This window comes from Alnus glutinosa, chromosome 5, assembly GCF_958979055.1.
Source record: "Alnus glutinosa chromosome 5, dhAlnGlut1.1, whole genome shotgun sequence".
NCBI lineage: Eukaryota > Viridiplantae > Streptophyta > Magnoliopsida > Fagales > Betulaceae > Alnus > Alnus glutinosa.
This window is the reverse complement of record NC_084890.1, coordinates 13,039,138-13,055,841: the sequence shown is the minus strand read 5'-3', so window position 1 is coordinate 13,055,841 and position 16,704 is coordinate 13,039,138. Positions and strand designations below refer to the sequence as shown.

Below are 16,704 nucleotides of genomic sequence, written 5' to 3'. Positions count from 1 at the left end.
ATCTTCTACTCTCCTAGTATTCAGAGCCTATAAATAGATATGACCGTAACTCTTCAAAAAATAAGCTATTTTTTTACAGTTCTTTAATTTTTACTAAGAACTAATATTCTTGAGTTAACTCTCGAGAATAAGTTTAAATTTTGAAGAAAAAAAAAAGAGTTGAGAGCCCACTCTCTTGGTTATAATCAGTCATTGGTGAGAAGATCTGAAGCTTCATTACACGTTCTTCATCAAGGAGCAAGGAGCTTAATCTTGCTTATATAGCCAAGGAGTGACCGTTTAATTTTAAACACATTCAAGTATGTGTTTTTTATTTACAGTTTATTTTTAAAGTAGCATTGTTTTTGTCAGTTTTTGATAAAGTTCGTTCCTGGATTTGAGAATTTTATTTTTCGTTACATAATATTGTTTTTACAAACCAATTTTCAACATAGTTGTATTTAATTTAATTTAAGTGAACACAATGAGATTGGTGCACATAAAACTTAAATCATTAGTATAATGTTCTAGAAAATATTTAATGGATTTAGTAGAATAAAAATAAAAATAAATCTATATGGTGTATTAAATAAAACAAAATGATTCTACTGATTTGAAATTGGTAGTCAATAAAATAAAATGCAAGAGAACATTTTAAAAGTCTAAAAAGAATTAGGAATTACAAAGAAATAAGAAATAAAAGAAAATAAAAGAAAAGAGGTGAAATAATTAATTAATTAAATATATATATATATATATATATATATATATATATATATATATATATATAGTGGGCCGCACGGCCTTTCATTTGAAAGGCCGTACGGCCAATTGCATGAAATGGCCGAATGACCATTTCATGAACTGAAGGGCATTCGGCCCTTCAGTTCAAAAAAAAAAAAAAAAAAAAAAAAAACGTGAGGCGCACATGCGCCTCCCTTAAGTGAAAACGGGAATGAGGCAGTGCCTCGTTCCCTTCTGCCCAACAAAGAGAAAAGGGATTAGGGGGAGACTTTCTTAAGGATTTTCATACAAAAGTCTAGATCTACAAAGATCCAACGGTCGGATCTTCAATCGGTTTTCGAAAACGTGATCTTTGCACTCGGATTTACGTTCTTACCGATTGTTTTAAGGTAAAACACTAAACTCATAATTTCGTGATTTTTAGGTAAAATCCTAAATATGAGTTTAATCATCTATGTTCTTTTGGTATTTAAGTTTATTGGAGCTTACTTGAGGCTACCCAAACTTTGGGTTGAAGTTTGGTGAATTTGGGTAAGTTTTCCTCAAGCCTTAATTTTTGGGTATTTGATATTTGTAGGATTTAAGGAGTTTAATATTTAATAAATGTCATTGTGTTAATAAATATTGTTATTAGGGTTAAGTTTGGGAAAAACCCTAATTTAATGGATGAAATTAATTTGAGGTTTTTAATTATTTAAAATTAGATTGTTAATTTATGGGCTAATTGTGGTGGTAGTGACGATTAACCCTAAATTAACCATGAGTTTTATAAAATAAATAAATAAATATTTGTGGGGTTCGATTTTGATGTTAGTAACTTGTATAAAATTGTGGATTTTATTTATAAGCCTAGGACTATTATTAGGTACGAGCTTAGGCAATTGATGGGTAAAATAGTCATTGAGCGATTCAAAGTGAAAATTAGTGTAACTATTGGATAGAAACTAAATAGATGCAATGTGTTATGTACAGCGGCACCTTGGGGATTGAGCCTAGGACTTGTTAGTGTTGGTGTGCAAGCAGTTAGGTGATATTTTACTTACTAAGAAACTGTTATTTTATATATTATAGAATTGCAAAATATATATGTTGTTTTATAAATCTGAATCAACTGTATGTTGAATATATCTGTTTTGGTTGATTTGAGTAGTTTCAACTATGTGCAAATAATATCAATGATGTATGGATGAAATGTGTAGAAATGTTTTTAAAGTATTTGAATGTGAACTGCGGTTGGGATTTAAATTATGCAAAGTAGAATAATAAAATTACATGTTGATTGGTTTATCGTATTTGAAGAAAGCATGAATTGTAAAGAATAGGAGTATAGAGTTTGAATTGTAAAGCATAAAGCATGAGCATGAGCATGAGTATAGGAATGAAAGGAAGAGTAAACCTCAAAGAATGGAAAGGAAGGGAAGTCTCACAAGGAATGAAAGGACCATCATAAGCATGCATATCATTGTTTAAATTGTGTTATGTTTTCATGATATAGAATATTGTAGTTTTATGCTAGACGTATTAGTATGCCTAAGAGTTTTAATGGCAAAAGAGCTTATGTATACTGCTATTGTCTAATTGCATAATTTTATAACATTGAGCTTGGATGAACAAGAATATTGTCATGGTTCGGTATGAGTAATATAGTGTCCTAGGAGTAGGTAGATGAATTGTCGTGGCACGTCAGTAGGAAGTGCTTGGATACCCGAGTTTTACTCTAGTAACTGCATGGACAACTACGTGCTCGACATGAAGTTGTAATGCCCTAGGATTCCGTGTTAACCATGTTTGGAAAATGATAATAAGCTTGTACTAAAGAGCGAGATGGCATGTTTTAAGCTTAGTGTACTTGGTTTTGACGCTATTGGTTACAATATCAGTGTGGCTTGGGAGTAGGTAGATGGATTGTCGTTGCACATCAGTAAGAAGTGTTTGGATATTAGAGTCTTACTCTAGTAACCGCATGGACAACTATGTGCTTTGACATGAAGTTGTAATGCCCTGAGGCACAGTGTTATCACAGTTAATAACGTTAGACCTATGTGCATTTGAGCTACAACATAAAAGTATTATTGTAGGTGGGTTTATACGTGGTTGCGTCTAAGCCATTGGAACTTCTACGTATGGGTCCAACAACATAGTATGTTTTAAATGTTTTCTGATAGTCGGTGTTTGCTATATCAGCTATGGAGGTTTTCAAACAAAATGTTATAAATTGGTAGCTGTTATAGTGTACGCGAGACTAAAAAGAAAAGTTGGTTCATTGCGAAAACTCAGTTAGTTTAATATCACTGAGGTGGTGAACTCATCATTTCACCTATACGGATGTGGCAAACCTCCACAACCGTATAGATGATGTCCATTTGACTGCAGGTACACCTGACTTAGAGGAGGATCCCGGAGCTGCGTGTTTGGGATATTACGATTGAAGCACACCGCGACAGTCGTATTGAGTTGGACTATGGAGTTCACTCTTTTGGGGTATTTTGTATATGGCTAGTGACGTAGGTGTCACATATTCTTTTGTGTAGCCATTCTTTTGTATTAGTGGATAACTGTAAGCCTTAAACTGTTAGACAAATATATTGCTCTTTTGTATGGACCACATGTATTTGTAGATACGCTTTCCGTTATGAGTTTTAGTGTTATGATTATTCCGATGTTAGATATTACTCTGAATATCAGGTACATGATATGGAGCATGTATGTATGTTGGCGAGCGACACGTAGTCGTGCCACTGTGATGACCCTTTTATGTCTTTTTGAAAAAAAAAAATGTTTTATAAAAAAAAAAAAAATGAGTCATCACAATTAGGCTAATTACAACTACAAATATTTGTTCGTAGTTAGTGATAAAAAGCTTTTTATATGATTAGAAAATATTCTTGCACAACAACATTACACAATTTGTGCACAATACAAAATACATGGGTAGGATCCATGTGAGTGAGACCCACCACCCGAGTAATGCTACATGTCATACCCATGTCCCTCTTGTGTCCCTCTAAAAATAAGTTGGCTTTTAAAATCACCATTGGACTTGTGATTGATCAAAATTGAATTTTGATCACATGGTGATTTTGAAAGCCACCTCATTTTTAGAGGGACACAAGAGGGACATGGGTATGACATTTAGAATTACTCCCCACCACCCTATGTGTCTTGTGTTGTGCACAAGTTGTGCAATGCTGTTGTGCACCAATTATTTTTTTATATGACAAGGCTACTATTTGTTGATCATGATGATTTATCTTAGTCATACACGTGGAGATTTCTAATCAGTGAAATGGTATATTATACTAGACATGACCGCCGAGAGGAAAATATTTATAAAATATTGTTGGGTATTTTATAAATATTTTCTCACATCTAATAATCGTAATGCTCCTAATTAATTCTGAGGAATTAGTGAACACTTGACCTCAAGATGGAATCCACAATTTTGTTCTATTGAGTTCGATTTGATGAACTCGATTATTCAAATTCTAGGCATGGTGTTTTATTAAGTTCTTACTAAAATCAAATCTTTAAAGAATATGATTATGAGAGACAGAATGATTAGAGAATTATGCAATGACACAGTAAATTTTATTGACTTCATTTTTATGGGGATATATATATGGAGGGGTATTTTTCAAGAATTAGAGTAATGACAATATCTTTTGTAATAAAATAAAATTTAAAGTGAAATTATGATTTTATAGTGGAATAAATCATAATTAAAGGTAGCCTTGGATTGGTTATGAGATAATTAGAAATTTAAGGTATTTTGGAGCTAAAATTTCATTATTTTTTTTTTTCTCTCTTAGGTCCCTTCTTAACCCTATTATATGCAATTAAAGCCAAGGTTTTAAAAGATAGAGAGAGCTATTATTTTGTTCTAGGGGTTGGACTCTAGGGTGGACGACACACACCAAGTGGGATATTTCCCTAGCCCTAGGGGTGTGCACCACATAGAGGCCTAATAGGAACAAGAAAACCGTTTCCTACTCCTACTAGGGTTTCGATTCACAAAAGGACTTGAAGTCCTTTAGAGCCTGTTTGTCAAATCACATTTTGGTTTTTTCGAAAGTGTTTTCGATAATAAGAGTAAAAAATTACTTTTTAATTTTTTAAATAGTAATTTTTAAAAAACCCATCATTTTTTTTTTCTTCTACCTTGGGTGGTCGAACCACCCCATGTCCCCATGGGGGCTGGTTTGGCCACCTCAGACCAGCCAGGGGGGGTGGCTCAGCCCCTATTCTTTTTCTTTTTTCCTTTTTTTTCAATTTTTTTCAATTTTTTTTAATTTTTTTTTTTATATATATATAGTGCCACATGTCAACTTCAGCGGTTGACACGTGACGGATACTTAAATATTGGACGGAAAAATAGATGAAGGTACCAAGTCCGTCTTTTCCCAAAATCCAAGTACCATTTGTAATACGAATTGAAACTCAGGTATCAAAAAATAAAGTTATCAAAACTCAGGTACTAAAAATGTATTTAACCATTAATTTATTGAAAAATAACTCATGACTCAATTCTCAATAGACAAGCAAGTCGAACCTGTAGTTGTGTCAGTATGTTTGCCTAGTTGTGGGTATGATTGTAGTAATTTGTTTAAACCTATACTCAGGTGACTAGCTAACTATCAAGGATTTCTCTTAGCTGCATTCAAAGTGGTAAGTAAATCCTCCGCCCCTTCTAAGGTTATTTTATATCCTTTTATTTGACCCATTATGTTTAGTACTATAGATATGTACATGTGAATAATTGTTTTAATACTATATTGCAAATTTACCTTACTTTCATAAAAGGTTTCTAAAGAGTTTTTGAAATGAAAAGTGAGAACGGAGATTTGTTTTGAGAAAGTTCTTAGTCTAATTTTGAATTACTTTATAAATTTCGTAAATTAGTAATTTGGTAAAGTTCCCGAATTGGGATAGCTTTACTTTTAAAATTAATAATTATGAGAAATATGAGATGGAAACTATCATACACGTCGCCCTATAGATATCAATAGAAGTAAAAGAGATGAAAAAGTTTATAAGATGAGGGCACATATAGAGGAGATATTTTTGGCCTAAGAGAAATTAAATGAAAACACGGCTCGGTACCGATACTGGGATGGAGGCGCAACCACTGAATGAGGCTCCCCCAGAAGGTGGTATTCTATCTCTTTTTGCCATGCTGAGTGCTCCAAGTAAGTTAATTGGCTGGCCAGAGGGAACGTTTGCGACTGCATGTGTTGCCATGGTCGAAAGGACCACACAACTCTAGTACGCGAGGGTAACAATGTACATGGGCCCTATTATAAGAATGTTAGTTATAAATAAATATATTTATGTGTTTTGAAGATGAGGAATGGTTTTATCGTAGACTTATTGGAAATCGATGCATTTTGAAATTAATTTGTGTCTTCATTTAAATAGTGATATGTGTCAAATATTCTTTGAAGTGGTTTTCAAAGAAGAAAAATGTTTTTTAAAGAATAAGGTTTTATCTTTACCGAAATAGAGTTAGGTGATAAATATGCTTTGAAGTGTTACAAGAAATAAATTGTTTTAAGTGAAAGGTTTTAAGGAAAAAGAATTTATACCAACTGTTTTATGGTTAGGGATTTACTTACTGAGCATTTCAGCTCATTCAATTTACTTTTTATTTTCAGGTAATCAGCAATTTGAGCTAGGAGGCTAGAATATGGGCGGGGTTAATTATTGAGTTCATTTGAGCTGCATATTATTTTGTTTTAAATAAGAGCATTGGCACAATTTCAGGGATATGACATATTTAATAAAGAATGTTATTTGTATATCTTTGAGCAAACAATTTCCACATTTTATGAAGTTTTAAATTTGATGTTTTTATTTTATCATACATTTAGTATCACATGTAGTAATTGTTCTGATAGACCTTGGAAATCTTTGTGCCTCTGAGTGAGTAAATTGACAATCCTATCAAAGGAGTATGACACAAACGAATGTGTTGCCCCCGAATAAAAAAGACTTGAATTTCTATTAGAAGAAATAGAGAAGGTATCTGTCGCCACTTCATTGGATGCCTTAGCATCTCCTGGCATCAAAGCATATACTCGAGCAGGTACGGTGTTCCTCTGACCCCCGGATGATTATGACCAGCTTGGTTGTTGATAGGATTGTCAATTTACTCTCTCAGAAGTGCAAATATTTTTAAGGTTTATCAGAACAATTACTATATGTGATACTAAATGCATGATAGACTAAAAACATCAAATTTAAAACTTCATAAAATGCGGAAACGTTTGTTCAAAGACATATAAATAACATTATTTATTAAATATGTCATAACCCTAAAACTATGCCAGTGCCCTTATTTAAAACAAAATAATATGTAGCTTAGATAGACTCAATAATTAACCTTGACCCCATTTCGGCCTCCTAGCTCAAACTGCTGATCACCTAAAAATAAAAAGTAAACTGAATGAGCTGAAAGGCTCAGTAAATAAATCCCCAACCATAAAACATTTGGGAGAAAATCATTTTCTTTAAAACCTTTTACTTAAAACGATTTATTTCCTATAACTCTTCAAAGCATATTTATCACCTAACTCTATTTAGGTAAAGATAAAACCTTATTCTTTAAAAACATTTTTCTTCTTTGAAAACCACTTCAAAGAATATTTAACACATATCACTATTTAAATGAAGATTAATTAATTTCAAAATGCATCGATTTCCAATAAAGCTACGATAAAACCATTCATCTTCTTCAGAACACATAAATATATTTATTTATAAGTTATAACTAACATTCTCATAATAGGACCCATGTACACTATTACCCCCGCATATTAAGGTTCACGGTCCTTTCGACCATGGCAACGCATGCGGCCTCAAACTTGCCCTCTAGCCAGCCAATTAACTTGGTGCACTCAGCATTGCAAAAAGCAATGGAATACGACCTTCTGGCAGAGCCTTTTTCAGTGGTTGCTCCTCTATCCTAACATCAGTATTGAGCCATGTTTTCATTTAATTTCCCTTGGGCCAAAAATATCTCCTCCATACGTGCCTTCATCTTATAAACTTTTTCATCTCCTTTACTTCTCTTAATATCTTTAGGTAGACCTGTAGGAGGGTTTCCATCTCATACTTCTCATAATTATTTTTTAAAAATAAAGCTTTCCCAATTTGGAAACTTTACCAAATTACTAATTTACGAAATTTATAAAACAGTTCAAAACTAAGAACTTTCTCAAAACAAATATCTGTTCTCACTTTTTATTTCGAAAACTCTTTAGAAATCTTTTATGAAAGCAAAGTAAATTCGCAATATAGTATTAAAACAATTATTCACACGTAAATATCTATATTGCTAAACACAATCAATCAAATAACATGACATAAAATAACCTTAGAAGAGGCAGATGATCTACTTACCTCTCTGAATGCAGCTAAGATAAACCCTTGATAGCTAGCTAGTCACCTAAGAACAGGTTTAAACAAATTACTACAATCATACTCACAACTAGGCAAACATACTGACACAACTACGGGTTCCGCTTGCTAGTCTATTGAGAATGGACTCATGATGTATTTTTCAATAAATTTAACATGCTATTAAAATATGAATTTTAAACTTTAAATTCTTCTTCCTTGATAACAGCAAATTTTTGTAAGTAACTATAACATGCATTTATACTAGAAATATATTTTTGTTATTCATTTTTAACTTGTTCTGGTGGGGTTTTAGCATATAAGCTAATAATGGCTTCTCTAACTATGGCAAGGACTTTAAATATCCAAGTCAATGGCTACAAAGGCTAGGACAATTAGTTCAAGTGTTAGGGATAAAGGTTGAAAATATTTAAAACAATGGGCTCGAACTATTTTAAACCATGGCCTTAAAGCACAAATCCATGTTCCACGTATTCGGCCAATTCAAAGCAGTATGGTCACTAAAGTAGTGCACAAAAAAAAAAAAAAAAGTTGTATATTACTAAAACAATATTTTGAAATATGAATCATGTATTCGGTTAGATTTGTAAGAATAAGAAAAGAAAGAAAGAAAAAATTCTTTGGTATATACATGCATGAAGCAGACTTGTAAAGTTTTTTTTTTTTTTATTAAAAAAAACTACACTGATAAGTCTTGAATTATTCGATTCAAGACCCCTTAATTTACATTTTTTATACCTAGTTTGTGTCGTAAATATAATATTTTGTTATGTTTTAATGTTTTGTCTTATTTTCAGGTATGAATTGAAATCTAGTTCAAAACACCCGAATTAGACCTGAAAATACGTCAATGGCGATTTGGTCATTTCCAGAGTTAAAAGCTGCTCATGCCAAGTGAAGAATTGACTAAGGCAAATCGATCGATCGACTTTATAATCAATCGATCGAATCATCATTTGAAGAAAAATCGATTGTGCAAGATGCGATTGATCGAGACAGGGCAACCACAAATGTGATTGATCGATTTTATAATCGATCGATCGAATTTGGATATTTTCAGAACAATCTGGAACAGTGTTGACATGCCACTCTTCCTTGATATTTTAAATATCCTAGATATTTTTATATATTTTCTAGATATTTTTATATATTTCTTAGATATTTCCAAATATCTCTTATCTTATCCTATCCTATCCTATCTCTTATCTTATCTCTTCTTTAGATATTATTTTGTAAATCTCATCCTCTATATATATGAAGCATGAGTCAGAGAGATAAGCATGCATCTTTTGGGGGTTCCATTTTCTCAGGTGTATCTTCTTAGTTAATTTTAGTGCTTCTCATTTCTTTTATGTAATCCGAATTCCATACTTTAAATATATTGTTTTAGTTCATTTTGATCTTGTTTCTTTATTTTTTTTATGCTTAGATTAGTTTAATCATGTCTAGTTAAACTCTACCTTAGGGTTTTGATCAAAATCTCTTCCAAAAGCCATTGAGTGTTCTTGAGTTTTTCTTGATGTGTTTGATGATTGTGTAAGGCTAGAGGATTTCAAAACTCATCCTAAAAGGTTTTGTCTTCAATATTCCAATCCATTTATTCATGAAAAATAGTTATACTTGTCTATGAGTTTTCTTGATTTCTTGAATAAAACCAACGTTCTTGAAATGTAACGATGTCTTTTGCAATGGTTCTATTTGAAATGATATGTGTTTACTTATTAGAGTTACCTTATAGGGTATGCTGGGGAGCACCGGTCATTTCGTACCTTTGGTAGTCTAAACAGTCTTTCAATTATAGTTTAATCTTTTCATGGAATAGATCGGTGTGAAACTAAGATACCTTATCATTGTGGCCTAACTAAGGTTTTCACGTATTGCGTATACTTATTAGGATGTTTTATAGAGTAGTAAACTAGGGAGCATTAATCACCTCACACCTTTTATAGTGTAAACGTTTTTCAATTATAGACTAATCTTTACGTGGAGTTGTTTAATGTGAAACTATGTGTTTTATGATTATGTCTTAACGAAAGTATTTTCATGTCAAGGTCGTCGTAATGGTTGCTACCCATTACGCGCCCATATCATGGATATTAAGAAGATCCGTATAGAACTTAAGCATTTCATTGGTTAAGGATTTGATAAGATCATTACCCTAAGTTTTCTTTTAAGTTTGTTTTCATTTTCCGCTTTCCTTTACTTTATTCGTTGTAGCTTCAATTTTACAACTTTACTTACATAATGCTAGTCCCTAGCATTACAACTAGAAATTAAAATATAAACAACTAATCTACATCCTCTTTCGTGGGAAATGCGGTTGCATTTAGCACATGCAACAAGCATTTTAAACCCCTAGGCTACCCTAGTGGACGAGTGAAGTCTCGTGAAGATTTAGCAGAAATGCTACCTACAAACATTCTTTACAAAATATACATGTTACCTAATAAAAAGAAGTATCATCACAACAATGGTTTATAATTCATGAACAACTTTAAACTAATAAACTCCATCTTCACATAGTTCAGAAAATCATAGTCTACTCACTTACAAATGGCCGGCTAAGATCTCACATGTTAGAAATGATGCAGTTTGATATTAACATACAATTATGGAGCTTTCAAAGAATATAACCCACATACATGCTCCAATGTCTCAAAATTCTTTGTATCTCTCATCAAATGGAATCACTAAGGCATAGACAGAATTTATTTACATTATTTATTATGGTTGTACAATTCTCAACTCCTTTAAGCTTCTAAATGACCTATGTACCAAGTGTTAGGCCAGTAACTCCCAAACCAGATGGCTTTAGGGTACTAGATGTAAAAATATCCCTAAGGGCTTAATAACTCAAGTCAAGAAGAACTATGAAGTCAAACTAAACATTTATTATTAACTTACATCTTTTGACGTGAACACTCAATGCTTAATAAGGCAAGAGGTCCGGTTACTCAATGAAGTTCTCTTTTTTTTTTTTTTTTTTCTTTTTTTCTTTTTTTTTTTTTTTATTATTTTTTTTTATGCTATATATGCCCACGTCATCCATCTAACAAGTCACTTAATTTTTATCTGAGACACTCAAAACAAATATGTAAGGTATTACTTAAGCATACCCCACAAACAATATGCCAATGTATTTCATGATTTTCAAATTTCACAAGTGAATCTCATAGCCAAAAGTAATTAAGCAGACTTAAAATCTCTAATTGTGTGATCATGTGTTCAAAATTTTAAAATTATCAATGAAAAGCAAATCACAATTATAAATCAACTAATTTCTACAAAACAACATAGATATTCACAAAGAAATTTGAAAATTTTTTGTACAAAATTCTAACTAAGTGTACTTCTATACCCCCAAACTTAAAATAACACATTGTCCCCAATGTGTACAAAATGAAAGCATGGTTAAGGGATAAAGAAAACCTGAATGGGGAGGTATGACTAATAGCATACCCCTAAACTTAGAGGTAAAAACACTTAACCTGAAAAACAAAACTAAAAAGAAAGTGAAAGATAACAAATAGTAACAAGCATGAAATATAAACAATGAAACAAAATGAATGAGGTGTCTCCCAGGACCGCTAAGTTTAACGTCTTCAGCCAGACCCATCATAACTCACTGCTAATGAATGGATTTGTGTCTGGCAATGGTTGAGCAAAATTTATCGTTTCGTGCCCATTCGGATCCTTGAGACATAGTGGATATGGCACTTCAGGTTTAAAATGGGTCTCAAGGAAGGGAGTGTTTGAATGTGGTACATCAATTTGCACTCCCTTACCCTTGGCAAGTTTTAACTTTTCTGATTGCCCTATCGGTTCAATCTTTATCTCTCCAACCTATGGTTTAATGACTATCTCTCCACTCCTAGGATTAGTAACTGGTGGACTATAACACTTCCCTTGCTCTCTCTCATTAAGGGACTTTGCTAGTTGTCCAAGTTGGACTTCTAGCTTTGCTATATACTGAGAATGAGAATTCAAAATCTGAGTCTGAGACTCAAATTTACTGAGACTGGTCAACACCTTTTCCTCAAATGTAGAATTTCTAGGAGGTGGAAGGGTTGATTGCTATTGTGGATTGGGAGGACGACTATTAGGTGGCGGCTGATAAAATTGATTGTTGAACAGTTGATATGCTTGGTTTTGCAGTCCATTGTAATGTGGAACATTAAGCCGCCACATATTACTATTGTTTCTCAAACTTGGGTTATAAGAACTATTAAAATGATCACCACCCGGTCTAGAGAAAGCTGCATTCATTTGCTCAGCTGGAGGTTCAGAAAACTGTCCAACAATAGGACAATTTTCGGCCTGATGTGAGGGATCAGAGCAAAATGAACATGCATCATGTGGTGTGTGTATCTGAGATGCAGTCGCAGGAACAAAACCAGATGCAAGTAATTGATCTAACTTTCTAGATAAGGCATCTACTTTGACATTCAAGTCCAAAGGTTGGAATACCTCATAGAGAGTTTGGCTATTAGCGTTTGTCCTACGGCCTGATGATGAATGGTGAAAAGAGTTTTCCGACAAATTTTCAAAAAGTATTCATGCATCATCCTCACTCTTTAATATAAACGTACCCCCACATGAGGCATCTACCATCTGTCTATAAGGCTCCGTTAAGCCGTCATAAAAACACTGTACTAACTGCCACTTGAGAACAGCATGATGTAGACACTTTCGTAAAAGGTCATTCATCCTCTCCCAAGTCTCATGAAATGGTTCTCCCTCTATCTGTGAAAAACCAGTTATGGCTTTTCTTATTTGATTTGTTTTCCCAATGGTAAAGTACTTCTTAAGAAACTCGTGTTGCATTTGAGCTCAAGAAGTAATGGAATTAGTTAGTCTCTAGGGAATTTAACCAATACTTAGCTTTGTCTTTCAGAGAGAACGGAAATAGGCGCATCCTTAAAGCATCTTCTGAAAAATTCTGCAACCTTATGGTGGAGCAGATTTTAATAAATTCATCTAAATGCTTATAAGGGTCTTCGGTATTAAGTTTGTAAAATAATGGAAGTATTTGAATGAATCTGGACTTAATTTCAAAATGAGCTGCCGTAAAGTCCGGCAACTGAAGGCTTGAAGTAGATGTGTATGTCGAGGGAACATAGTGGTCCCTCAACAGCACAAACTTTGGTTCTTCAACCATAGGTGATTTAGAATGAGCTCTTAGACGTGAGTTCCGTTTGGATATACTTCGTCTAGAAATCCGCTCTAAGTTTGGCTCGTATGAAAAAATAGGCAATGATAATGAACGACCACCAAACATGCACCAACAAAAATTAATCTATATATACTAAGTATATAAAAGGAATAAAATGAAAAAGGAAGAAAAACTAACCGGTTCTACAGTGAGGCAGTGCAGTAGCAGCTGGAGTGCTACTGCAGGAAAAGTCGCTCGATCAAAATTTCGATCGATCACTTTTAGAGTAGATCGATCGATTCTCTGCAGAAAAGAAAAATGCAAAAATAAATAACTAAATAAATAAATCTGAACAAAATTAAAGACTAAATATGCACAGGACAATAAGAAATTAAATGTAGATTCGGCCTAGAGACAGTAGAAAAGCAGTGGTTCTCAAAACAGAAGTCGATCGATCTAATTTTATGTCGATCGATTGAAAATTTTTAGTTCAGTGAAATCGATTGATTTATCTTTTCTGCAGAAACAGAATTCTGCAGAAAACAAACAGAACCAAATTTAAACACCAAAAACCGTAAAAACAATTTACAAACAGAAATAAAACTGCTTATAAGCAGAATATACAATATGTACTAAATCAAACTAAATACAATCTTAAATATCTCATAAACAACCGTTACAATCCCCAGCAACGGCGCCAAAAATTGGTACGTGTCTCAACGACACGATGCGTGGATTTTAAATTTATATATTAAACCACTTTACTATAGTATAATTGATTCGTATTATTGCGAAGTGGTTCAATATATGAATTTAAAATCCACGTATTGTGCCGTTGAGACACGTACCACACACACTAGTAATTGTTTGTGAATACTTAGAGGAATCAAACCTGTTGTGGGTGGCAACATACACGTGCATGTGATAGTCAAAGATGGTATTACTAAAATATTAAAATACTCTCACGCCATGGGACCACTTCTCACCAAGAGCACATGAAGAGAAAAATGTATAAAAGAAAATATTGAGAGGAGAGTTGTACCATGTGGTATGAAGTTAGAGAAGGACAAAGTCTTTCCTCGGTTTTTTTTTTTTTTCTTCTTCTTCTTGCAGGTATAGGGTGAGAAAAGTTTGGAATATTGAATATGATGGTGTTTCGGCTAGTAGCAAGGATAGAAACCTAGAGAGAGAGAGAGAGAAATAATTGGGTGGCTACTCGGCTAGGGGAGAGAAAAGTGTGCTAGGTTTTCATCATATTCATATTTATCTGTATAGTGGAGAGAACAAAGGAAGAGATAGAACGAGTGTACAACTATAATGAGGTAGGAGGCCAAGGTTTTGTCTTATTCTCATATTTTACTTCTAGGATTTAGATACAATGAGGTATATTTTTAATATAGTGAAAATAAAATAATAATGGTGAATAAAATTCAGTAAATGCCAGATTTTTTTTTTATTTAAAATAATATTTCTTTTTAGATTTGGAAAAAAATATATTAAATTGTGAGACCGTATTAAAATTCCGTAAATGCAACTTTTAAAATTTTCCTTTGTCATTTAATTATTCATTGACCAATATTTTGAGAAAAATTAATGTGAATTAAAATTTAGTTCTCTTTAAAAAATTAATTCTCCATGACTACTAAAATTACGTAAATCTCCCTAAAGGAATACCGAGATCGTTACATATATATATATATGATCAAATTCTTTAGAACTGTAGTAAATTTAGGGGTGGCAATTCGTGTTCGTGTCGGTTTAGAGTCATGTCAAGGCATGGATACAAGATTAATTATATAAATCAACTCTAATATAAGCTATTTAATTAATTGAATGGGTCAAACCTTTCAACCTTAACTTAGTAATTTTGTGTTGGGATAGTGTTGGGGGTTTTGCGAGTCTTGTAAAAAATTGTCAGCTCTAAATATCATGCCTAAAGTTCGGGTCATGTCGAAGCATGCTTATAAGACTAGTTATATAGGTCAATCATAATCTAACTCATTTAAGAGCACTATGTGCAGCTTAATTCCCTTAAATGCACTTTACAATATCTTCCTTTACTAAATATTTTTAAATTAAATGCTTTGGAAAAGAGAGAGGAAAGATAAATCATTTAAATATTGTTCAAATAAATGCTAAAGAAATGAGAGAGGAAAGAGAAAGTTTATTTTATTTTATATTAAAATTATGTTAATGGAACCACTTTTGCTTCCTTAGATTTAGGGTACAATTTTTTGTTTCCTTAGTGTTTCCTTAATTTAACGAACAAGAAAATTTGATTCAATGAATTTTTTAGAAGTTTTTGAATTTAGAGAAATTGCTACTAGTGCTCTAACTAAAGGAGTTAGACCCATCAATCCTAATGTGCTAATTTTGTCCTAGTCCGAGTTCGTACAAAATTTACGAATCGTGTCAAAAATTGCCAACATTGTAAATAATCATTTTTTAATGCGATTAATTCCCGTATAATCATGATCATCAAAAGGAATTAATTAATCCACGCATTGGTTCATCTATAGATGTAACTTTAAGTGATATTTTTTCGTGGGGCTTACAACTGCGCTATATATATAATAATAATTACTCTAATAATTCCATAGATAAAATATATATAGGATAAAAGAAACATGGCAACAACACTCACGCCATGATCCTAGGTAGTACACGATGCCGAGACAATCTTTATGAAGTTGACAAAAAAGAGAGAAATAAGACAAATATTTAACTACTAATTAACGGTAATATATAAGTTCACTAGGCCGTGACAAAATCCAAAGAGGACTGGCAGTGGCAGCAGTAGTAGTCACTGGATTTAAGCCGATGCCGGCAAGTAGGGCAAGAAGAGTGAGAGAGCAGCCACACATCAATGCATGCGACATGAAACCGGTGGTTGCACTCCGGCAGGATCCTTATCTTGTCTCCGTCAGAGAAGTCAACCAGGCAAATTGCACACCCTGAGGCTGACGATGGAGAGCCTGAGTTGGCATAAGTTGAAGTTGGCAAAGCCACCATTTCTTTCTTCTTTAACCCCGAATCTAGCGGACGAAAAGCAGCCGATCGGACCGAACCTGCAGTGACGGCACGATTGGCGCATCGAAGCACGCAGTGTAGCATGGAGTGAAGGCCGAGAGCACAAACAAAGGCACACAAAATGGCTGCAACAATGAGCATAAGATTGAAATCCATAGAGGTGTCGGCAGCGGCCGGTTCGTCGTGAGAGCCGTGACAGCTAGTGCTCGAGGACGGACTAAGTGCGGGAGGAGGAGATTGAGCCATGGAGAAAGAGAAGCGGGAGAGATGGATGGAAATGGTGGAGAGAGCACACACAAAGTGAACAACATATTGAGGGCAGAGTAGTACTGATCAGTGACTGAATGGAGAGAAACGATGGCAAAGGATATGCTTACTTGATA

General features: G+C 33.4%; 1 protein-coding gene, 1 long non-coding RNA gene and 1 other non-coding gene across 3 annotated transcripts; 2 read left to right on the top strand and 1 right to left on the bottom strand.

Annotated features, from left to right (window-relative positions):
* Window positions 1-975: 975 nt before the first annotated feature.
* LOC133867989 (uncharacterized) lies at window positions 976-3,304 on the top strand. The gene is made up of 3 exons (XR_009900260.1): window positions 976-1,112; window positions 1,198-1,254; window positions 3,076-3,304. It is a non-coding gene; the product is annotated as an uncharacterized LOC133867989 (long non-coding RNA).
* Window positions 3,305-12,809: 9,505 nt separating this feature from the next.
* LOC133869971 (small nucleolar RNA R71) lies at window positions 12,810-12,915 on the top strand. Its single transcript, XR_009900597.1, has one exon. It is a non-coding gene; the product is annotated as a small nucleolar RNA R71 (small nucleolar RNA).
* A 2,968-nt stretch (window positions 12,916-15,883) lies between these two features.
* Window positions 15,884-16,704, bottom strand: LOC133869842 (RING-H2 finger protein ATL74-like). The gene has a single exon (XM_062306928.1). The coding sequence runs from the start codon at window positions 16,565-16,567 to the stop codon at window positions 16,046-16,048; it is 522 nt and encodes a 173-aa protein (XP_062162912.1). The 5' UTR covers window positions 16,568-16,704; the 3' UTR covers window positions 15,884-16,045.

Bases quoted from the DNA above. Each gene is read 5' to 3' on its own strand.
- LOC133869842 (XM_062306928.1), bottom strand. From the start codon at position 16,567: ATGGCTCAATCTCCTCCTCCCGCACTTAGTCCGTCCTCGAGCACTAGC.